General features: G+C 35.0%; 1 protein-coding gene across 4 annotated transcripts in view; it reads left to right on the forward strand.

Moving 5' to 3' along the window:
* Window positions 1–25,128, forward strand: part of roq (RING finger and CCCH-type zinc finger domain-containing protein roquin) — a 134,173-nt gene that overhangs the window by 42,667 nt on the left and 66,378 nt on the right. For all 4 annotated transcript variants that reach the window (XM_081764831.1, XM_081764833.1, XM_081764834.1 and 1 more), the window contains exons 6-7: window positions 6,372–6,705; window positions 21,908–22,139. In XM_081764831.1, coding sequence (XP_081620957.1) covers window positions 6,372–6,705; window positions 21,908–22,139 — 566 coding nt within the window. The remainder of the gene's footprint in view (window positions 1–6,371; window positions 6,706–21,907; window positions 22,140–25,128) is intronic.

A 25,128-nucleotide genomic window follows, 5' to 3' on the forward strand; every position in this document is an offset into this window, starting at 1 on the left:
ACAAAACATGTGAAAAAATTTAGTACTCAAGGAAACTATAAATGGATAGATATATTACAGGAATTGTTTAGTGAGTATAATAATAAAGTACATAAAACAATTGGTATAAAGCCTGTAGAAGTTAATAAGAAAAAAATCAATTCTTTTCAACTTCGTCATGGCAATGCTCTTGAAACATTCTCAACTAGGTTTTATTATTTTCGACTCACACGTTCTGGAGGCTCGAAAAGTATAGAGTATTTCAAAAGCTTCCTCTCAAGTTAGACAACCCACATTACTCTGCGGTGTTGCATAGTGTTCAGTCTATACGAATTACGAGTACTTGCGATAGTAATAAATAAAACAAATTATGTAGGTATATAAAAATACTATGAATGATAAAAAAAAAAAGAGGTTACAACACGCCTGATGACAGAGGGCACTCAACAATAACCCTCGATGTAATCACAATATTTGTTCAGCCGCTTTTCACAAGTGCAGATAGTTTTCTGTGCCATTCGCATGGAAATCTGCGTCAAGTTCTCGTAGCCACCGTGAGGCAGCGGTTTTGACATAATCACATGACAGATAATGGTGACCAGCCATTTTTTGCTTTAGAACTGAGGGGGCGCGGTGGCTCTGTGGTAGAGCGTTCACCTCCGGTGCTTGGGGTCCCTGGTTCGATCCCAGCTTGCGCCGTGTGGACTTTGTGGTGGACAAACACCGTGCTCTTGGGTTTTCTCGGGGTTCTCCCGTTTCCTCCCACTTTCTTCATTCTACCATTTCACTCATCTCTCATCATCACCGTCTCCTTTAGCCTAACCGGTATAACCGTGGGACGTAAAAGATTTCATTTTTTGCTTTAGAACAGGGAAAAGGTGAAATTCACTGGAGCTAGGTCAGGGCTGTAGAATGGCTGCTCTAGTAATTCCACGCGTAACGTCAGTTGTTGAAGTACTGGATCTACCGCTGTTTCCAGGGCTGTCATCAACAATATTAGTCCGTCGTTCTTTAAAGGCAGGACACCACTTCCCTACATGTTACTTTGAAATTTAGCCCTCCCCATATACCTCTATACAATCTGCCTATAAATGTCAGCGGGTATAGTATTTTTGGCTCACAGGAACCGCACCACTGACCTCACTTCTACTCTTCACCAATTTTCCAGACGAGTCACCATCTGTAATGTCCGCTTCTCGAATATACATGATCAGAATCCGAAGTCTTCAATTATGCACCAAGATAGACATGTTATTAATCTACAAATAAATTTTCGTTAAGTTACAGTGAATAACATAAAAGTTTTATGCTATGTAACCTTTTTTTTTTCGATCATCCCTCGTAAATAAATAACAATCTTGTAAAGTTTTCTCAGCGTACATCGTGGCAAGTTGAGCTCTTGAAATCTATGCCACTGGATAATATATAGGCATAATAATACCAGACCAGTTTTATTGCTAAGATAATCTTGTAAATTATTGAGCGAATCTGTCAGTGAAGAAGGGGATGAAAGAACACCGTCAAATGATGGTAAAGTTGCTTTAGAATGAGAGAGTGTGGTGCACACGTGAACGCACTTATCTCTGCAACAGCGCTTTAGTAGTCATGTAAGATCACCGAAGTCAAGCAGTGGATAGTCTGCTCAGTGCTTAGATGGGTGATCATGGAGGAAGACTAGATGTCATTGTTAGTGGCAACTTTCGGGCAATTGGGAAGCTGTCTGAAAAGAAAGAATTGCGAATTCGGGGTCAAGAAAACGGCAGTGGCGGAAACAGATTCAGAAGTTCAGAGATCCATAGATATTTGTAGTTTAGATATCTTTCAAGGTTTTCGCTGGTGATATGTTGATGATATAGATCGAATTATAGGTTAATTTTTATAGGAAACCAACTAGTGATAGTATCAAGTATTAATCGACCCACTTCTGTATTTCCAACTTCTATTCATAGTAGATTTCAGTCAACACTATGATTGTCATCGGTGTCATTACTGGTTGTGTGCTGATACCTTTTTCCTCATAAAAATGATGTAGTTATTGAAAAGGTTCTGAAAAATAAAGATTAAAATCGAAAAGTATTTTAAACGTACAGTTCACGTCACTAACACAATCTGCACTTAATTTTTAAAGTTTTTATTTTATGGTGGTGAGGTATTTGAAAATTTATGCCAAAAGCAGAGTATCTTATGAAATCTTATAATCATAGTTTTACTGGAATGCTAATTCTAAAGGGAAGTGGATTGAAATATTTTCTATAAACCAATATTTGCTGTGCGAAGAACGGACATTGCAACTAGTAAATTATTTCATTTTACCATTTTGAAGATATATTCTTTTATACTATGCCCTAGAAACTTTGCTTAGTACTGTCATAAATTCTGTCCCTTACATCAAGCTCGTATCTACAAAAATAATAAGGCTAATTCTGTGGAATTTATCACATTTATTGATCAAAGTACAGCAACGTGAACAACACTAAAAATTATTCAAAATGTCTTCCCTTATTATAATACAAAGTAGCAGATTCAAGCCACGTGTCTATGAAGTTATGCACGATTCGAAGGGAGAACCCAGCTGGTGGACTTGGAGATGTTTGCGAGCTACTTTTCTATTATTTTGTCTTGTGCACGGGAGAAGAGTCCTCTTTAAAAACTCATTGTATGTTTTTAAAGGGAATATTTAAGAGGTTTCACGATACGTATAACTCTTCTTGGTGATAACCTTGGACAATGTTTTTGTCCCTTGTTTGAAAACATAATTGAGATCTGTTACTCTTTCACAACTTGCTCTCTACTACATCATTACTGAAGCTCTATGATGGCCACTTCGAGTCCTTCGAGCAACTTCAGAAGCTTCTTTAGACTTTGGCACTAGAACCTTATAATTTTAGCGATTGTAAGATTTCTGTATTAAGAATATCTTTTCGTCTGTGAACAGAATCTGGCAATGGCGGTTCGCAGCATACTGCACTAGCAAGCCTTTGAGTCCTCCCCCCCCCCCCCCTCTCTTTCTTTCTCTCTCACTCACTGGTATATATCGAGATCATCGCGAATAAGATATGATTGATTGTTTCATTGTTTTAGAAGACATTTTCATATCTTTTTTATTTATTTATTTATTTATTTATTTATTTATTTCGCACAGGATCTTAAGAGATTCTGACCTTGACGGCTTTAATGATCTGTAGAATCGTTCAGTGTGTGGTCTACCAGACCTTGACCTATTGTTAACCTCGTTAAATTTTGTAGTAGTTCTGTTGACAATTATAAGTCCAAACTTTTTCAGCAAGCCGATAGTGGACAGATTAAGTAATTTTGTCACCTCCGATGGCAATATAAGTGAAAGCCTCCAAGAGTTTCATTTTTCGTTCCAAGCAATATGGCTGCTAGGTAAAGAAACCATTGGTCAGTATATAATAGACATTTATTTTCATTAGTACGTTTATTTACCTTCTCACCTTCTTTGATCTTCTAGTTTCTTACGACAGAAACTGACAGTAGATGATTAATAAGGTAACTATGATAAATAGTTTTGCAATTCTGTTTTTATTTTTTACTTTAAATTGTTACATTGAATCGCGTAACCGAATTGAAATAGCTAGTTCTAGATCTAGTGCTTTTAATTTGGGTATGCCATCCGAGTTATCGTGCAGAGAATCTTGTATATCAGATCATAAATAAATTTAAAAATAACCGGGGTAAGAAAGAGAATTAAAATACTATGTAATAATGTAATAAGAGTAGGATAAAAGGATAGAGGAGGACGAAAGCCTGAAACATTAGAGAAAATTAGTACCGATTGAAGTTAGATGTAGGTCATGTAAAAAAAAATATGGAATAAGTTTTTAAAATTATAGTGAGAGTCTGTGAATAAGTAAAAGAAGTGAAAGAAAAAGGCTAAGTGATCATGTTGTTAGTTTAAAAACAGAGTATCATATGCTGCATACATAAACGCATTCATCTCAAGGAAGGGTATAAATCATTCCGATGGGAGAAATATTGCAGCCTACTTTTTTTAAAAAGTTTACCTTTTGTTTTAAATTTGAGGATCACTGTTGTCCTTATGCAAAAGTATGGCGCTCTAATTCAAGTTTCTACATAGTAATTGTCAAAAGTCTGAGCACATTATTGATTTTTCAGAAGTTTCCAAACAAAATACACAATATCCATACAAACACCTGTTTGTTGGACTCTTTGCAAAATAAACTCCATTAATCACATAAGGAAGCGGAAACGAGGTGCCGATCTTTAGCTTTGATAAGAGCTTTACAAATCCCAAGAATTTATTTGTGACCAATTTATTCAACTTTTGCAAAGCTATACGACTCTAGCAGCTTTGAAGAGCTTACCAGAGATCTTCAGTAATAGTTGGCATGTGTTCACAGTCTCTCATATGAAGTTCATCCCACAAGAGCTCGATGAGTGACAAATCCTGAGACTAATGTCTATTCCATTTTTGTGATGATGTGAGCCATTTCTTTGCAGATAATTACTGCATAACTTTGAAGAATATTTGGAATGGGATGGTTATCCTATTGCAGTACAAAGTTACGGCCCAAAATCTGTGTTCCTAATGGAATTACGTGCCTCACTTATTCTGTTGATTTGAGCTAAATCACCAACTTGATTACCTGTAAAAGATCTCCACACAGTGACACTACCTTTTCCGTGCTTTACTATAGGTATTACACATCGAAATGAAAACGCGTTTTGGAAGGGCAGCGCACAAACAATCTGGCGTTGGGAACCGGAAATTTGAAATTTAGATTCATCGGTGCCGAGTACCCTCTTCTGTTATTCATCGATCCAATATTTATGTTATGGCGCAATAGTTCCTTTTTGCAATTTTCCTGTCGAAAGGGATGATTTCTTTGCTGCAACCGCACCACCAAAATAAAAAATCTGCAGCCTTCGGAACACTAACCTATCTGATACCGATTGAAAACTGTCCTGTCATATTTTTGTTGCTATTTTCGGAGCAGTTAAACGTCTGTTCCGTTTACATGTAGTCCTAACGCAGTTGTCCTGATGAGAAGTTATTATTCCTTTACCATCAGTTTGTTTCCTTGTAATATTTACACCAGTTTGTGAATGTCGTTCAAGTGTCCAGTGCGTTGCCTCGATAGATATCTGCAACCACTGAACGATTTTTCACACAGAATAGTACTTGCATGTTCTTTTACACTAATTTACTAATTTGCACGAGTGAAAATAGCACGTTCGCATGCAACACATACGCACCCAACTTCACCGATGTACGATACGATTGAATAGCACACACACACACACATCTGTTTGTTGTAATAAATAGACATCTGGTGATAATGGTTCGTACTAACACCACTAGATGTCCTTAAAATGAGGCATTCACTAGGAAAAACATGATGTTGGTTGTCAGTTCGTTATTTTTCTGTTTACTGCAAAGCAATTTTCCTCAATAAATATGTCTCAATGTAAGCAGAATCATGCATTTTTGTATCATTATATGAACAACAGAGTTTATTGTACAAAACAAGAACAATAAACACAATGTATTTTATTTGGAAAATTCTGGAAAATCAGTAGCAGAAAAAATTTGCTCAGACTTTTGACAATGACTGTAGGTCTTTTTATATTTTGGTCTGTAGCCATGTATGGAAATCTCTTTATTCATTTTTTAAGTATATTCCTGGTATTCAGTGTTAACATTACTCCATTTCAATACGGAATTCGGTGAGGGTATATAGAGGAGAGGACGGTGGCTCAGAGATAGATTATTCACTTCTGGTGCGAGGGGTCTCTGGTTCGATCCCAGGCCATGTTAGTTTGTGGTGGACAACATTGTGTGGGTTTTCTTAGGATTCTTTCGTTTCCTACTACAATCTCATTCCACCAGTTATTCCATAATTGGTGGATGTGTATCATTGAATTTGCACCTATAGAGTAATTGGTGTGTTAGAAATCGATTGTTCCCTCCATTCGTTAATATTCCATAATTATTCACTTTTATTAATCATCAGTCCGTTTTAGCCTGCAACCATAACCGTGGGACTTAAAGCTAGAATTTCGATAAGGGAATAATGTAAAAGACAAATTGTGACTGAAAGAGAAGCTAACTGTTAAGAAGAATACAGAACAAATGTGTATCAAGAGTTACTGTTCGTCAATTTTTCGTTAGATTGAATGTACTTTTTAATGTGAACATGTACGAAGAATTTTTAAAAGTGAAGAAATTACTTTTATTAAGTAAAAATATGATTTCTTAATATCTAACATGGTTTCTTAATATCTATATGGTTTCTTAATCGAATTTGTTACATATTCCTTATATCATCTTCGATGTGTTATTTGTTTTATTTATATAACATAGAACTATAATTAGACTTAGCTGACATTATGTTTAATTTTATTGACAGGTTTCCAAACGCGAAGGAGATTCCTCTTTAATGCAACTTAAAGAAGAATTCAGGACATATGAGGCACTGCGACGTGAACACGATGCTCAAATTGTACAAATTGCCACCGAAGCTGGCTTGCGAATTGCCCCCGATCAATGGTCGGCACTTTTATACGGGGACACAGCTCATAAATCTCATATGCAAAGTATAATTGACAAACTACAAACACCTCAGTCATTTGCCCAGTCAGTGCAAGAACTTGTAATAGCTTTACAGCGGACTGGTGATCCAGGGAACCTTTCGACATTGAGGCCTCATTTGGAACTACTTGCAGCTATAGATCCTAGTCCAGGTAAGATTCAGCAGAGTTAAGTGTTTTTTAGTCTTTCTTTGTTGTAAATCTAACAAGAGTAAGTAAACCAAAAAGAAATTTCAACTTGTAATCTCTCTCGCGTGAAGAAGAGGAAGAATGGGCATAAACACAACGACTCCGATTGTACGCGAAAACTTACAGAACTTGTCTCTGCCCTAAAAACTAAACTGTAAATTACACAATGTTGAGTCAAAACTTTCACAATATAAGCGTATATGCTTCATTTGCTGCATGTTTTAGGGCTCCCAAATTTTTAGACTAAAAAATAGGGATACCCTATGAAAATTTATAGTATATTCATAGTTATGCACTTGCTCCTTGTGACAGCAATACCCATATTTGATGTTGTTTGAACTGTGAGTTAAATTCGTTTATTTTTTTTCTGTCGATACAATTGGAAGAGGAGTTGCTGTCTCTCGCCAACATTATTTAATATCTATTTAGAAGAGTTAGTGAAAAAGAGCCTACATGATGAAAACGGCATTTCGGTAGGAGATAAAATGAGATTAGATGTATAAGATTTGCTGACACCATGGCGCTTGTTGCAGAATCTGAAAAGAAAATAATAGGATGTTAGAAAACTTGAGGAAGGGCTTTGAAGAATATGGGATAAAAATAAATGTTAGAAAGACAAAACCATGGTGATTGGAACGAAGCGGTCTGCGTCAATATAAAAGTGGGAGGGGAGAAAATTGAACAAGTGAATAGTTTTCGATATCTGCGTAGTATTCTTAGTAATGACATGAAGTGCCAACGTGAAATGAAGGCAAGGATAGGAATGGCGAAAGAAACCTTAGGAGGGAGAAAAGTCTGTTTTGTGGGACCTTGAATAAAGAGTTGAGAAAAAGACATAAAATGTTTCGTGTGGAGTGTTTGTTACAGTTCACTTTTCCCGTAAACTATAACAATATAATTTTTATATGTTCGTATAGACATAAATACGTAGATATTTTACATTGAGAATCTTACAGGTTATTTTCAGGAGGAAGTATTGTGGTCTGCTTATTCTTAATCTGCGTCAGCTGGTGAACACTTACTTCCGTTGGCAATGTTTGCGATTTGGTATTACACAGTCTTGTTTTACCGGTATTAAGGCTTGCTTCTCAGGCTATAAATTCCATTTATTGCAAGTTAATCGGGGTTCAGAGGACAGTTATGACGTTGATTGGACATGTTGAGCAGAAACACGTTATTAATATACATGATAAAGAAAACAGTTAGTAATCATATTGCTGGATTAGGCCTATGTAAAATATATGAGTAGTTCATTTCTATAGCATTTTTCCTCTATAAAAAGTAGAAATTTATTCTCAAATAGAACTTACGGACTTTCTGATACGATCATTAAGGTTAAATTATTGTCTTAATAGTGATAGCAATAACCGAGAATCAATGAAGATTGTTTATTTACATCTCTGTTAATACTAAAAAAAAACAACAAATGTATTCACTATTCCAAATGCTATAACTGATCCAAAGAATAGAGCAATATATCTAATCTTCTTAGCAACTATGTTCCATCTTATTGTATATACAATAAATGCTTGCGTTTCTCTATACCTCTTTATTATTACTCTGTGCCCAGTGCAAACTTTACTTAACACAATTCAGCTTTGTCACTCCACAGATATTACATATTTAATATGCAAAATATCTTCATACTAATTCACATCAACTTATACATCCATATAATTCTGACTCCTATTTGCACAGACTGTTTCTTTAACTACATAACGGACATTCACATATTTCTAAGCACTTCTTATCCAATCCTTTTTCCAACAATTCTCCCCCCCTGTACAAAAGAAGGATCTACCCTAATAAAACAAAATAATCATATAACATCCCTCATTAAGTCAATCTATAATTCTAATTATAAAATCAATAGCACCGGTGATAAACTTAATCTAACTAGCTAATAAGTTAATTTATATTTCCTACTTAGTATTTTCATCCTCCATCGAGACTTTTATGACTTGAATACCTCTTTAATTCTATTATCGAAATGCATATACCATGTTGCCACTTTATTATCCAAATTCTCAACCTTCAATGTATTTACCTCCAGTTTTTTCTTTATTTTTCCTATCTCTACTTGCACTTGCTCTAATATTTCCTCACGTTTTTTCGACTCCCCAAGAACTAACTTCTCAAATATTTCATTCCACTTTTTAAGTTGTTCAAGATCATGATCTCTCTTTTTAAATTCCTCTGCCAACAATTGCAACCATTCGACTTTACATTTACAATTGTTCTGTTCCAAAAGTTCTGGTTTTTCTTTGTCTTCTCCCATATTATCCTCTTCAACTTTTTCGCTTGCTTCTTTCCCTGTTGGTTCTTCCTTTTCTTCTTCCATAATATCCTCTTTAACTTTTTCGCTTTTTTCTCTCACCACTTCTACCGTATTCTTGCTTGTAATGACCTCCGACGAACTAGACATGTTATCTGCCGAAGTATGTGTGGTTTGGTTTTCCGAAACTTTCTTATCCTTTTTTCCTTTCTTTTTATTTTTCTTCCCATACATTGTCATTTGTCCTTCCTTGTCTTGCAATTCAGAATCTGCTGTAACCTCACAGTCCGACGAACTAGACATGTTATCTGCCGAAGTATGTGTGGTTTGGTTTTCCGAAACTTTCTTATCCTTTTTTCCTTTCTTTTTATTTTTCTTCCCATACATTGTCATTTGTCCTTCCTTGTCTTGCAATTCAGAATCTGCTGTAACCTCACAGTCACTTATTACCTGTGGATTATCGTTTATTTCTTGACTTGTTTCATTGTGATCGATTGCTGTATTGCCTTGTTCACAACTTTTCCTCTCATTCTGTACTACTGAGTCCATTACACCCAAATCCAGAATAGACTGGTCCACTGTTATGTGGGAACCAACACCATTCTTGTTTGAGATCCTAAAGCTGTCACCATTTACATTCGCACTTAACAACAGACTGTTAGAATTGATAACCGTATTATTTGTTTGACCACTACCATTGTTACTGCCTTGCATGACTACTGTTGGCTCTTGTTTTATCGGCTGAACACTGTTTGAAACCTTTTTATGTCTACATGCGTAGGCGAAATGATTCATTCCATTGCAAGAAAAACGTTGCTTTTTATACGCCGGACAGTTCTTAAACTCATGATATTTCTTACACCTTCCGCAAGGAAACTTTCATTTTTGATATTTAGACCGATACGAACACCGCTGACAAACAGCTGGGAACTCATGTTGGCTATTTTGTGTTTGGTTAGCATAAACTTGAACGCTCGAACTCTCCATAACACAAGCTAGTTGTACTGCCTGAGAAAACGACAAATTGTCTGTAGACAGTAAAGCATTGCGGACTTGATTGCTAGATAATCCAAAAATTAATTGGTTACATAAAGCTAGTTCTTCAAATTGTTCAAATACACAAGCTGAAACAACACTCTCAAGATCTGTTATGAACTGCCTTACACTTTGCTTGCCTTGTTTCAACGAATGAAATTTGAAAAGATACGCCCATTTGCTGCACCTAATGTCTGTGTTGTTTATGCCTATCTTATAACTTTGCTCTTGCTCAACACTCGGAAAAGTTGCCATAATCTTTGCCTTATGAAGCGTTGTTCAAATCGACTGCGCCAATTGTTAATACTAAAATAATAATAATAATAATAATAATAATAATAATAATAATAATAATAATAATAATAATAAATAAAATAAAAAAATAAAAAAAATACTTACTCCATCTTATTGTATATACAATAAATGCTTGCGTTTCTCTATACCTCTTTATTATTACTCTGTGCCCAGTGCAAACTTTACTTAACACAATTCAGCTTTGTCACTCCACAGATATTACATATTTAATATGCAAAATATCTTCATACTAATTCACATCAACTTATACATCCATATAACTCTGACTCCTATTTGCACAGACTGTTTCTTTAACTACATAACGGACATTCACATATTTCTAAGCACTTCTTATCCAATCCTTTTTCCAACAATCCCTACCTGCCATATTTGAAATCTTGGAAAAAGGAAGTTTGATAATTCAAATTAAATATAAAATTTATAATGTGCATACATAATATTAATAAAATTGGGTTGCTAAAATTAAAATAGAAATTTAGGAAATAAAATAATACTAAATTTAATAGTAAAGCGAATATATTGAAGTATATAATAATAGTTGCTCCAGGGGGCGCTATTATATCCGGTGCAGTGAAAAAGAAGAATAAAGGTAATGTAAGTAAATTATGTAGGGCAGTACCACAATTTGAAAAATATCATCAAAAGGACAATTTGGTCATGAACCTTGCTCAAATTTAAATCAGGATAACCTTAGGATCTTTTGGACATATGGGTAGTGCCCTTTGCCAATTAAGTGTTTGAAATCTAAAACTGAATATTAATTTTCACGGGAATTTGTAACCATTAGGAATAGCCATCTTGTTATAAACTCGTGAATTTGAGTAAAAGTGAACTTTGTTGTTTAGAAAACTTTTCATAGTGATGGAAAATTTACAGAAGAAAGCTAAATTCCTTATCATGAGCAACTAAACTCGTTCAGTTTGCACATAATCCTGGGTAAACCTATGGGGGTGGATTAGCTTTATCGCTGACAGGTCTATGATAATGCATAAGTGTCCTCGAAACATAGTCATCCATTGTATTATTCTTAAATATGGAATACGTTATTGAATATCAGATGTAGCTAACACGGAAAATTTGTGAATCAACTCATTGCGATAGTTATATGCGATAATTGAATAGTGCTCTGAATGCTGCTAGTCTCATATGTTACTTTAAGTTCAGTCTAGATAATGATTTTCATACTTCGTTCACGGTAAATGCCTAATAAAAGTGCGATAATTTTAATTTCTTGAATACTTTAAATATGTCGATAATATGTTTAGGCTAAATTAGAGTAGGTTAGTTAGGTTAGAGCTTCTATTAGTTAGTAATATATCTATAATTGATTTGAATGTGTTGTAATATAATAAATGCATGTGGTAAAGTGTAACGACAATTTGAATTTGAATATTGAAATACAATAATATGTTTAAATATGTGAACCACATGTCAAATGAGCGCGATCTAATGAAGAAATCTGTGAATTGGTATTACCGTGAACAGTTGTAAAAAATAATAATACGGACATGGTCTATACGTTTATAATATATTAAATATTTGAATGGAACGATACCTAGACTGACCAAAACGATAAATGTTGTAGTTTGACAGCTAACTACTTAAATGATTAGAAATATGTTTAACAGCGACAATTTATTGTAATATTTATATACAGTGAGATACAGCAATAAAATATCCATACAGAGTCAAGATCAGAGAATAACAAAAAAAAAAAAAAAAAAAAATTGGAATGTAATGGTAATTGTTTATTGTCCAAATTATGATCTTCCTCTTGAAATTATTGACAATAGTTTGAATATTTTTTTTTCTTCTTTTCTTCCTCTGTTGATGTCTGAGTTTTATTTTGCTGTTAACAAAAGAAATAAATGTTTTACTAAAATTCAAAAAAATCACCTTTCATTAGTATAAAGAAATAATAGAAATCTGAACAAGATACTAGTTCGTGGGATGACTAGATACAGAACTAAGGATAAAATATTTATGAGACTGCTTATCAGATTGCCATTACCACAAGTTCTTGGATGTACAGGTAAATATTTTTTTTTAATTTTCTCTAAAACTGATAACCGTTGCGCATAATAATAATAGTAGTAATAAATTATAGCATATTTGTTTGGGATGTAAAAATCTGTAACTATAGAGACAACTAAATCATTTAGAATTCGTAACTATGGAGATGACCCTAATCATTTAATTTCGAAATAAAATAAAGGAGTGCTATTTGTTGTACTGTATGAGGCGGAAACATGGACATTACGTAAAAGTAATGAAAGTCGACTGGAAGCTTTCGAAATGTGGGTGTGAAGAAGAATGGAAAGAATTAGTTGAGTCGAGCGGAAAACGAATGGAAGGGTGTTAGAAATGGTGAAAGAGAAAAGAACACTTTTAGATATTATTGAAAAAACTAAGAGAAACTAGCTTGGACATTGCCTAAGAAATTATATCATGAGGGACGTCCTGAAGGGTATGGTGGTAGGGAAGAGGAAGGGGGCGAGGGAGGCAACAATTAATGGATGATATAAAAGCAGAAAGATAATACGTGAAGACAAATAGGTTAGCGGAGGACCATGGAAGCTTCTCAGCTGCGGCAAGTGACCTGTCAATAAGGGCAGAATACCTATGATTAGGGCTGTTCCGGTAATCGAGTAATCGATAACAATTCGATAAAATTTCAAAACCGTTTCATCGATAAAGAATTTTAATTTTATCGAATTATCGAACTTTCGAGACTCAAAATGATCGAGACCCCCGAAATGTTCGGGACTCGCGAAGTGTTCGAGGCACTCGAAATGTAAGAAACATTAGACAACTTCGAGACACTCGAATGTTCGAAAATCTCTAATTGTTTGAAAGCAGCAAATACAGATATGATCGCATTTGTCGAGTCGCTTGAATATTTTGAAAAGTTCGGGATTATCGGAGTGTTCGGAAGAAACAATGTATTCGAGGTTATCATAGTTGTATATAATATGTATTTCATATATGCAGGGTGTTCATTTTAAAACTTCTCGCCTTAGCAATGTAGTGAAGGAAAAGTTTTTCCCCCACAGATCTGTACAAGGTTTAAGCAGTCTGTCAGAAGAGAGAAAGAGTAAGAGAAAACATGCATCACCCGAATGGAATTGGAATCCAAGACACCATTAGTCTACTAATTGTCACTTTGCCGACTGCACCAATAACGGGGCAGGCAGATGATTTCGAGGGTTTAATTTAAAGTTATGTATAGGGATAGCTACTGATATAGGTAGAGGTAAGGAAATTCGATAAGGCTGAACACTTATCAAACTTCCGTTTAGAAAATTTACTATCCGGCTCTCGAATGCCTTCAAGTATTTGAGATTCTCGTGAAACAAACCTTGAGAATTTTGGGTGCGAAGCTCCCTATTACAGGCCGTCCTGTCTGTCTGTCTGTATGTGGCATCCGACGATAACTTTCGAACGGATTGTCCGATTTTGATGGAACTCATTTTAAAATGCTCTCATTTGCTTTCACCCAGGCACGTAGCGAAGGGGGGTCCTTAATGAAAAAAATTAAGGAAGGATAAAAAAAATGAAATGAGAAAAAGAAGGATCAGCGTTAAAAATGAACTACAGAAAGTTTTTGGTTACTCTTTCTTATGAGGAGATTTGTATTACTTACAATACATGATGGCGAGGTGAGCGAGATATCCTGGAAGAGTTAGGGAATTTGAAATTTCTAGAAAATTTACGGAATTCTCAGAATTTCTGCTACTAGTCAGGGAAATTTTAAGCTTTCGAAAACATAGTGCCGTTCTGTAATAGTGTAGACATTTTTTATCATAATTTTTCGTCATCGCTTCTCTATATTATCAAACATGTTATTTCAGAAACAGTGTTCTACTGGAAGACAGTAGTTGACGCAATAATAAAAACAAAAATTTATGTGGAAAGAAAGTTCTGCTAACATTTTTGATTCAACAAAGAAAGGAACGCAGATATTGTAAAATATTTTACAAGAGATTATTGAGTATGTACTTTTTATAATAGTGAATATGTACTTTTTATAATAGTTGAGGTCATAATGAAAGGAAATTTGTTATATTTGAATAAAGAGAGGAAGGACGTAAATATTGAATAATCTTTTTCAATACGTTTTTTTATTAGTATTATTATTATTATTTTACTCGAGATTTCTTCATAGTTTATTAAAATACCAACATATCTTCATTTTATTCTAATCAATAGATGTTAATAGATGAGTAGTTTAGATCAGTGCTATTCAACCGGGGGTACGCAGAGATGTTTCTGAGGGTACTTAATCCTAAAATAAACATATATCAAATATTTATTGAATTATCGTAGTTGGAGAATTTTTTTTCTTTCCAATGATTCCTCTGCATTAACGTCAGTAAAAATGAAGCACAGAAATTGCTTGAATCCAGAATCAGATCTTAGTCTCGCACTCTCGAAGATTGGACCAAAAATCAACAAGTTGGCATCCCGGAAACAAGCTCAGTCATCTCCTTAACACTGTAGTTTTAAAGTTACTTTTAGTTTTTGAATTTTTAACATTGTCGTCAGTGTGCGAATTATCAGGTAGGATGATGGGAAAATCGCCCTCAGCAGAACTGGATGTCTCCCAAATGTTTTGAAATTTCCCATGTTATTTTTTTCGGATGTGCATTTTATCACCCTTTAAAGTCTTTTGATTGGCACACTGATTGTTCTTTTGTTGGGTCTCTGTTTGCCTCCCCTTTTAAATCAACAGAACATGTGTATTAAAGTTAATAAGTCAGTTTTGATTTACAGAAGTAATTTCTTTTAAACAGCTTCAGGAGTACACAATTTAATGCCGAACTGAGTCTAGAGGTACGCGAGAAAAATGGTTGAATAGCACTGGTTTAGATTGGTCGAGCTCCTGGACCTTCAGAATTTCATGTCACCCCCCCCTTCCCCCCGTTACGAAATCCTGGCTAAACGAACCAATATATGTTCCAGTAAAATAATTTAGCATGATCGAGCCCCTGGTGTAATGACCATAGTATTTGATATCACGGACCCTTCCCCCCTTTACGAAATCCTGGCTATGTGCCTGTTTCACCAGACACCTATTGTTTTGGTTGCCATACGACAAGGGAATTTTCCCGAATTCAAGTATTTGTTCTTTCTTTGAGGGTAGGCGTGTAAAAGCTACGATAACTTTCGAATGAATTGTCCGATTTTAAAGGGGATTGGTCGAAATACATATGTAAAATATCTGTTGCTCTTGGTTACTTTACGATATTTGATTTTGTACATAAGATGCCGTGCGGCTCTGGGGCATTACCAACCTCAGATTCAATGCGTACCTGGGAGGGGAAGGGGAAATGCGGCCGAAGCGTGGTGCCAACAACACCACATTCATCTACGACTGAAATCAAGAAAATTTTGAGAATTAACTCCACACTTCCTATATGCCCTCATGGCATGGTACTATGCACAAGAGAGAACTTCACATATGACAGAACAGAGACTAAAGGAAAATGAAATTAAATGAAATCTTCCAGTTTAACGTATCACGTATATGCCCGTTAGGATAAGGGAGAAGGATGATTAAGGCAAGTGAATGATGATGGAATAATTGGTGGAATAAGAACGTGGGAGTAAACGGGAGTACACCGAGAAAACCCACGGAGACAATGTTGTTCACCAAAAACTAACTTGGTCGGGGATCGAACCAGTGAGGGACAAAAGGGATGAAGGGGAAAGGGGAGAAAAACATACATGCTCTGACTGACATTTCAATGGCTCTGATTCAATTTCCATATCAAATTAAAATAACTTCCGATCAGTTCTTAAGGAAAAAAAGAAAAACATTATTCCCTCAAGAGTTCTCTCAGCTGCTTCGTATATTGTTGCAAACCGACTTTTAAAGAAAGATGGTCGTGCAGTTAAGTTACTTGCATTGCAGTTGTTGAAAGAAATATTAGACCCTATCTCTCCTGTCGTGTCCTGCATACAATAGACTACTTATCACTGTTTTTTTTGGTAATAAGAAGCCAATGTCTTTGAAACCGATTACGATTACATTGCACTTCGGTTGTAATCAGATTTTTCTATGGGAAACAAGGTTATACTGCTAATTCAAGCTGAAACGGTACTGGAAAGTGTGTTTAAGTTACTGTAGTGAAAATGTCAGCGAAAAGATCATATGGGATATTTGGATCATTCTGAAACTTGGATATTTGGATAGGGCACATACTAGTTCCTAAATAAAATCTTGACCCGACTACGGTAGATCCTATAGTATTGGAGGTATGGACCTATAAAGTTCATTTATTCATGTTTTCGGCAGCCTATAACTCCGAAAGGAAGCATTTGTGCCCCCAGGTTGGTCTATACTTTTTGTTTTATCTTGGTCTCAGGATAGGATTGCCATATTTTGAAATTAGAAAAGCGGGGGATTCTAAACCGTAAGTACTGATGTGAACCTGTGTATTACAAATACTGACGATCCTTCTGACTACTTTTCTTAGTGATTTCTTTGTTAAGTGACACTTCCAATGTACTTTTCTAACAAACTAAAGTAAAGCAAATTTAGTTTTTACCTTTAATGTTTTATTAAGTTCAACAGATGTGAGTCTTGAATTGTAAAGTAAGAATTACAATAAGATATCTCTAATAAGGATATCGTAAGACAAGTTGTTATATATATATAAAAGCGATATATGGCAGATGTTGTTCATACGGTTTTCTCTAAGAAATACAAAATAATTTCTAAACTTTTATCGTAAGAAAGCTAAAACATATTTAGGAGTCTTGGTCCATTTCTTATAAAATTTCTAATCATTTTCAAAGATTTCTACTTGAAATCATACTAACATACGAAATTACCACAGTTGAAATACAGTATAAACATTTTAAAAGAAAAAAATACTAATAATGCATCTAATCTAAACAAAATGCTAATGATACCGTAGTTCAATTTGCAGTTATTCCTGAATATATAAAGACTGGCTGAACATATAGATTACGTAACAACATAGACTTGTTCAGTTGAACTGGACAGAATGTTATCAAAGAAATACGCACCCATGAGATCATACATTAGTATCCGTAGGTTGAACCAAAATGTGCATGATTGTGCCAAATTTTTTTACATTTTTCATTCCCTTAAACTTTCTTTAAAAAATCTCGATTGCATAAAGTCTTATCCACTGTCCACTCGCGATTGAGATTGACACAGAAATGTAGCGGTTTACGTTGAATATAACAACACTTTATCAACAAAGTCATCTTTAAATTTTTCTCCAGTCCAAAAAAGCAGGTGGTTTTCTGTGATTAAGAGATGATTAAGCAGGGGACGAATATAAGACCTGAAAATCTGGTGGTGTCCGCTAAAATCAGGTAATATGGCAACCCTATGTCCCTCCCAAACGTTGGCTGTGTCGTTTTGAAACACTCTGTATAAAATAATGCACCACGTTATTCTGAATTGATGCAAAACTCTTACGTTTTTAAAGCCGCCTACATTATTCGTCCAGGAATCAATCTGCCTCCGCCAAACGATGCTTCTGGATCGGCTAGTATGTGGATTCATCATAATGTACAAACCGACTGTATAGAACATATGCTACACTGTACACCGTGAGCATAAAGTCCTGCCCTGATTATAAACATTTATTACGGAATAACCGTTGGACAGAATAATGTAAATTCTGGTCCGTTACATAGGTTAGTATTACAAGTTTTTTTTTTAAGACCAATAGATGGCACTAGTGCTACCCAAGAGTGACGCAGTACGTTACTTGGCGCGCGCGGGTTAGTTGGCGAAATGGCATCGAAGCAGGAGAAAGCGCAATGCGTGCTGTGGTATCACGAAAGTAAATCGCCCATCAGTAACATAAGTAACATAAGTGGTATCAAAAAAAAAAAAAAAAAAAAAAAAAAAAAAAAAAAACAACTTGTAATACTAACCTATGTAACTGACCAGTATTTACATTATTATGTCAAACGGTTCTTTTGTCATAAATTTTTGTAATCACGGCAAGATTTTTCGCTCACCCTGTATATTCACAGTCGAGGAAATAGATTTATTTCCGTTTTTAATCTTCATTAAACTCAGTGATGATTTCAGGGTTTCACCGGGGTAGGCTTTCACGTCCTAGATTCAAGCCCGGTCCGGAAAATTGTCTGGGATAACTAATGCCCGAAATTTTAGGGAAAATGGAAGACTGGGAAATTTGGCTGTGTTTGGTCAAGTGCTTGGCTTGCAATTCAATCTTGTGCTGATATTTATGAAAAAATCAAGGTGTTCTTCGCAAGAATACTTTACTCAGGAAAATAATTAAGACAATAATATATATTTTAAGTATAGAAAATGAGCATAAGCATTTTCGGAACTTAAGATTAGACTTTTCTTAACTTCTCAATAAACACACACCATTCTTAAAAATATCCAGAAATTATGGTAATACTACCCCGGGGGATTTTGAATACACAGAGGGTGAAAGTAGCAAAAATACTGGTAAGCCACGGTGAACATGATCAGAGATATGTTTGTGGGGGAATATTCCTCCTGAATAATCACCACTGATTTGACTAACATTTATTTTACTGAAAGGCTAAAGGGGAAGTTTGATCCCAAAGCATCATCATATCTGATTGCAGCAATGTGTGAACTAGTTGCCATTAAGAGAAAGCAAACACGACAGAAGATAACACATTTGGCTTAAAAATAAAATTTTGCAACATTTTAGCAACACCGTATGTGATTAATATGGTTGAGGTGTTCTGCGTATACTATATCGTATGAAGAGCAAATTACCCTATTTGTATGTTTAAGACTGTATGTCTGATAACACTGATGCAACAGCTGTCAGCAAATAACAAACAAGAGATAAAATTCAGGAAGAAATTGAACTTCCTGTGCGTGTGGGGGGGTGGGGGTGGGACGAAAAGGCAATCCCTTTCTGTACGCTCTCATTTCTCCTCACAAATACAACGTTGCAATAAGTTATCAGATGAAAAAAGTTGTTTGACTAGTTTGGCTGCAAGAAGGAATCATTGCAGAGGTGAAGGAACTGAACTGTCCATCACTACTTTTGATAATATTCGAACTTTCGATAATACCCGAACTTCGATAATTTCAAATACTCGAACGGTTTCGAGTAAGCGATGACAACTCGATAAATTTTCACTCCCGAAGTTCGATAGGTCCTCAGCCTTATCGAACATCCCTACCTATGATAATGATGTCAAAAAAAAGTAATAAAATGGAAGAAGCAGTTTCAGAGATGTTCAGATGTTAAATGTTGTTGAGTGACAGAAAAATAGTTTATTTCTATCAATTGATTATCGATGACTAACAAAAGATTTTTTAATGTATGTAACCGGGACATTTGGAGTCTCAAACAATTCTTTCGGAACATTGGGACAGACTTTGTAAATTCGAGACCGCCCCGGTTAAACCGTCTCACTGTGTGTCACGTGACCAAAGCAGTTCAAGCTGTCGAAGATGGTCATTTGCACAGGTGTAGATAATGATATTTATTTAAGGATATGATTTGACGCATATTTATATAATTGTGAAAATATAACAACTTACTGCGTCCAGATATACCTTAAATTGCACTAAATTGTTTCAGCAACCTCTTTTTCTCTTTCCAGTCAGTAGTTCTGGGAGACTTACATTTAAGTTTCTTCACTTCTTAGAATGTCATTTTGTACTTTTTCTCGTGTGTCCAATTAAAAAAAAAAGTCGAGGTTTAAACTTATTCAGGGTTCCCACCAATCTAAACATCCGAGGAAAGTTAGGGAAATCAGTTTATTTGTAAAAAGTCAGGGAATTTCATATAAAGCTGAAGAAAATCTGGCAAAATTAGAGAATTGCAAATAGGGATTTTTACTTTTCAATTTTTTTTCCTTACCTGGCTATTTGGTAGGGAATATTTTATGAAATAAATTAGTTTGTTTTGCAAAACTTCTCTACCTACACACACACACACTATATATATATAAATATATATATATTTTGCATTGGCAGTTTTCTAAGAAAAATATAAAAATAAATGAATAAAGGCAGAAAATTGTTCCTCATTACTCTTCTGAAAGCTTCAGTACTTGCTGCCACATGTGAAACAGTCAACTTTATTCTCACTTCAGCTTTTATTCTTTCTAAAGCACAGTGGATGGTTGGTGGATGCTTAAGCTCTTAAGGTGGGGTTGAGAACCCTTCTGTGTCTATTCTTTCTTCTATCATAATAGTCTTTTAGTTCTCTCTCGTAATAGTTAACACTTCGCTCAACGTTGTGTGTGTGTGTGTTTGTGTGGTTCATCGTGTTCGTCTTGTGTTATGCTTCTTGTATGTTCTTAAAAGTAGGTGATGAATTTTAATATTTCACGGCTTTGAGAACTCTCAATGCTAAGTTAAATATAATGTCTGGGATGAAGAAATTCAGAAATAAACCAGAACTGGTTCCACTTACTCAGAAGCTTCTTACAGCTGCTAAGTCTGCTTACCGTAACTACAAAGCATACGTAGAAAACCTAAGAAAGGAGGAAGCTCAAAAAAAAAAAAAAAAAAAAAAAAAAAAAAAAAAAAAAAGATGAAACAAAACAACAAACAGAGAGGTGATGGAGAAATTGGCAAAGAAAAAAAAGATGCATGATGAGATTTTGGTCACTTTTTCGTGTGCTTTTGGACACCTTTCCGTGTATTTCTGGTCACTTTTCAACTATTCACAAGAGACCAGACCACTATGAGCCCTGATATATATATATGCTTAGTAGATGAAAAGAACCCTTTGGTGGGGAAAAACATAGTTGCTTTTTTTACATTATATATAGAGTGGAGATTTGTAAATCATGACCTAGAAACTTTGAAAATGTCAAGGAATTTGTGCTCGTCAATAAGTGGGAACCCTGTTATTAATGTGAATCCATCCCTTCTACTCAAACAACACTATTTGGAAAGTGTTTCCACTGCAAATAGTTTGTATTTTTGTAACGACACGCTTAATTTTGGTTACAATATAACCATTTACCTTTTGAGCTGTTGTTAAAATTCTACCTAACAAACGTTCAGAAGAACCTAATTGTCTACTCAAATATGTTATCCTATAGTGGAACGTAATCAGAGGAAGTACAAATTGATACAGAGGATAAAATATGCTTAAAACTAACACAAAAGAAGCTGTGTGATACATGAGAACAATTATTGCTCATTTATATCTTGTGTTGGATAATTTGACATGGTGACAATTTTTGAAAACTCACTATATAGTCTTAAGCAGTTTACAGCCACACCTACATTGCCTTTACTTTTTTTCTTTATTTTTGTGTTAATTCGCAACTTTATAGCACATACTTTCAGTTCTATTAAATACATAATGCGAAAATTAAAATTACTTAAAATAAGCAAATCACATAATTCAGGCAGTCTGGTCATAAATGAAAATACTAAGGCACGATAAATAGAAATACATCATGAACGTAAATAATAATAATAATAATTAAAAAAAGATAGGAAAAAATAATGTTATGGTAGAATTTTTCGTACAGATTGTTTTCATACATTTTTTTTCCTTTTCCCTTCAGAGTCGAGTGTTCCAGCGTGGTCTGAATGCAGAGGAGCTTTGGAGGCAGTTCGGGTCGTTGTAACTGGTTTGGTGGAATTTATACAGCACCATGGGAGCCGTAAATTGCAAGAACCAGGACATCCTCATAATTCCAAATACAAAATCAGTATGTGTCGTGATCTTACATTACGAGGTAGTTGCCCTCGGGGCAGCAATTGTACCTTTGCTCATTCTGAGGAGGAACTCGAAAAGTAAGTACATAATAGGATAGAAAGAAAATAAGGGAACAAACTTGGAGGGGCGATTCCTTATATCTGATCAAAATAATAATAGCAATAATAAACGTGAATCGAGAAATGTGTTCTAACATAAATTCAGGCCATCTATGAGGGACCGTTGTAGCGCAGTGGTAAAGCGTTCACATCTGGTGCATGAGGTCCTTGGTTCGATCGCAACTCGGGCCAAGTGAACTTTGTGGTGGACAAACACCATGTGCTTGGGTTTTCTCGTGGTTCTCCCACTTTCTTCATTCTATCTACTTCATTTCTCATCATCGCCGTCTTCTTTAGCCTGGCCGGCGTAAACGTGGGACGCAAAAATTACAGATGTCATTTCAGGTCATTTATGAAGTCTATACCAACTCTCCTCAGAAAAACGCATTCTTACGTAAATTCAGGTCGTCCATGAAGTCTTACCAACAATCCCAGAAACCGATTGAAAATATGGAAAAACGCTGAAACATGTCTAATTATCGTATGGTTTATTATTTTTATTGCTTTAAAAAATATATCTTTTTAAACTACTTTAGAACCAGAACACCTCAAAATTGTTAAGAATTAAGTGGTTGAGTGATACATCGTTTGAAAAGTATTGATAAAAGGAACATTTTTGGATATGAATATGTATCGTTCTTGGAGTTAAATCAAAATGAATAGGGTAGCTTAGTGATAAAACTATGCTCACCTCTGATGCAAGGGCTCCTTGGTTTTCTCGGGGTTCCATTTACTCCCATATTCTCATACCATCAGTTACGTCATAATAATTCATTTCCATTGAATATCCGGCTCCCTAAGAGTACAGGGAATAATCATTGAATGTAAAGCTAAACTTCTCATTTTCATTTCCTTTGGGAACACGAAAATGTACTTCCAAAATGATGTACCACTTGATTCTTTTGCTGTTCAGAGATTTGGAGGTTATGTGCTTCCATCATGCATTTGAAGTTGGCTGAATGGAATTATTTTTCCGTTCATAAAATTATCCCCTTAAAATAATAAGTATGTTCAGCGTTTGTCTATATTTTCAGTTGTTTCTGAGATTCTGGTAATGAGTACATACTTTTTTTCTTTTTTATGTAGGAATACACATTTTATTTATGTTTTGTACCTGTTTTTATTTTGTTTGGTATAAGGCGTCATCCACTGAGGTTCACTTTCCTGTTCTCTTTGCACCCCATATATAGATAGTTGCTTAATATGTAGTTTAATCAATGTCCTTTTTTTTAGCACCAAATCTGTATGAGCTTAAGGGGAACAAGCTATATTCATTTTTTAGTTGTAATTGCGGATGTCTGATAAGTCTGTCTCAGTTATTCCATTGCTTAAGAAATCCGAAAGTTCATGGCACAGAAATTTAAGATGTCTGCCTGTAGACTCTATCCTGTCCCGATCTGATCTATTTAGTATCGCCTTCACAAGATCCTCTTTATGTAAACCTCCCACAATCAGGCCCATTCATTTATCTTTATATATGGAATTTCTAGCTGCAAGGTGTCTACTGATGTGGAAAACCTGGAAAAAGCCTGAAATTTAACAACAAACCTGGATTTTTCTCAATGTTACCTTTTTCACTGCATATAATAGAAAGAAGAAAAAAAAAAAACTTTTCTTAAAGGCTCATGTTTTGTGAGTATGTTGATGGTGACCACGGGGATACCTGAGCTGAGTTCAATCACTGCTTCCACTTGCTTGTAATACTTTTTTTTTCTTCTTATTTCTTTACGCTTTCCTATAGAACTAGAAAATCTTTAGATGGAGTTTCTGTCCATTTTCTATGTGGCAATTCAAAAACACTTTTTGCTACAGTACAAATCTAGAAATCAGGGAAATACTGGGAAAGGAAATTTTACGAAAAAGTAAGGGACCAGTCAGGGAAAATGGTACTTAAACTGGAAATCAAGGAAAATTGGGAATTTTTGCTCAGGAAGTACACTGTTCATGGTTCCTGCTGCAAAGTTATGAGAGGCACTAATTGTTTATTACCACGAACTGTGACCAATGAAACGCTTCGAGAGTCACGAATCACACTTGCTTTTAAAGTGTTTGTGAAAAAGCGGCAAATGGCACCTGTAGTTGCAGACACGGTGAAACGAAAGTATTTGAAATTGTGTTAGTATCCCAAATTACACAGAAGTTGACAAATTTCAGTCAAAAAGACGAGAGATTAGATACTTTCCTACATGATTTATTCACTAAGGAAGGCGTTTCTAGTACTTTCACAACTTTCATGTATAAAATTTGTATTCCTTTTCACTGTAACAGTGCAGTAGGAAGTAACTTCTCTGTTAACAAAGAGTGCTCTGAGGAAATTCTACAGAACAAGAGATTGGTTGCTTGAAGAAGTGTGTTAGTTGCTGTACATGCTGTTGGAGGGATATCCAATGTTAATATCACAAAAGACCATGATTCATTATGTTGAAATGCATAAAGCAGAAAAATGAATATTTGAAAGACTGTACTGAGAAAGAAAACAGAAAATATCAAGAAAAGAAAAGAGAAAATAAAAATGTTAGAAATAAAAAGGAAAAGGGTACTGACTGATGCCGAAGCTAAAGCATTTGCTTTGGATGAAGAAGCAAAACAGCGAAAAGCCACGTTGAACTAGTATAGTATAAGAATCAAGATTATAATTACAGCCCGGATTTATATGCAAAATGCATGTTTATATTAGCATGCAGGAACGTATGGAAAATATTTTTGTCTTTCTGACTGACTTGTAAGGATTCGTTTGAGATGCATATGATACCGCATATAAGTGCATGTTTTGAGTGAATTTCGATGTGCATGCATATTTTGTAAACTTCGCAGGATACTGCATATATCCGAATTTTATTGCTGCATACTAGCATATTTCAGACTATATCACAAAAAAGTAGGTTATATTTAAAGTGAACTGAATACTTTGCAAACGCAGATGTAGAATAAAACGTTGTATAGAATAATAGAATAAAATGTTGTACCC

Source organism: Thermobia domestica, chromosome 7 (assembly GCF_964235325.1).
Source record: "Thermobia domestica chromosome 7, izTheDome1.hap1.1, whole genome shotgun sequence".
In the NCBI taxonomy this organism is placed as follows: Eukaryota; Metazoa; Arthropoda; class Insecta; order Zygentoma; family Lepismatidae; genus Thermobia; species Thermobia domestica.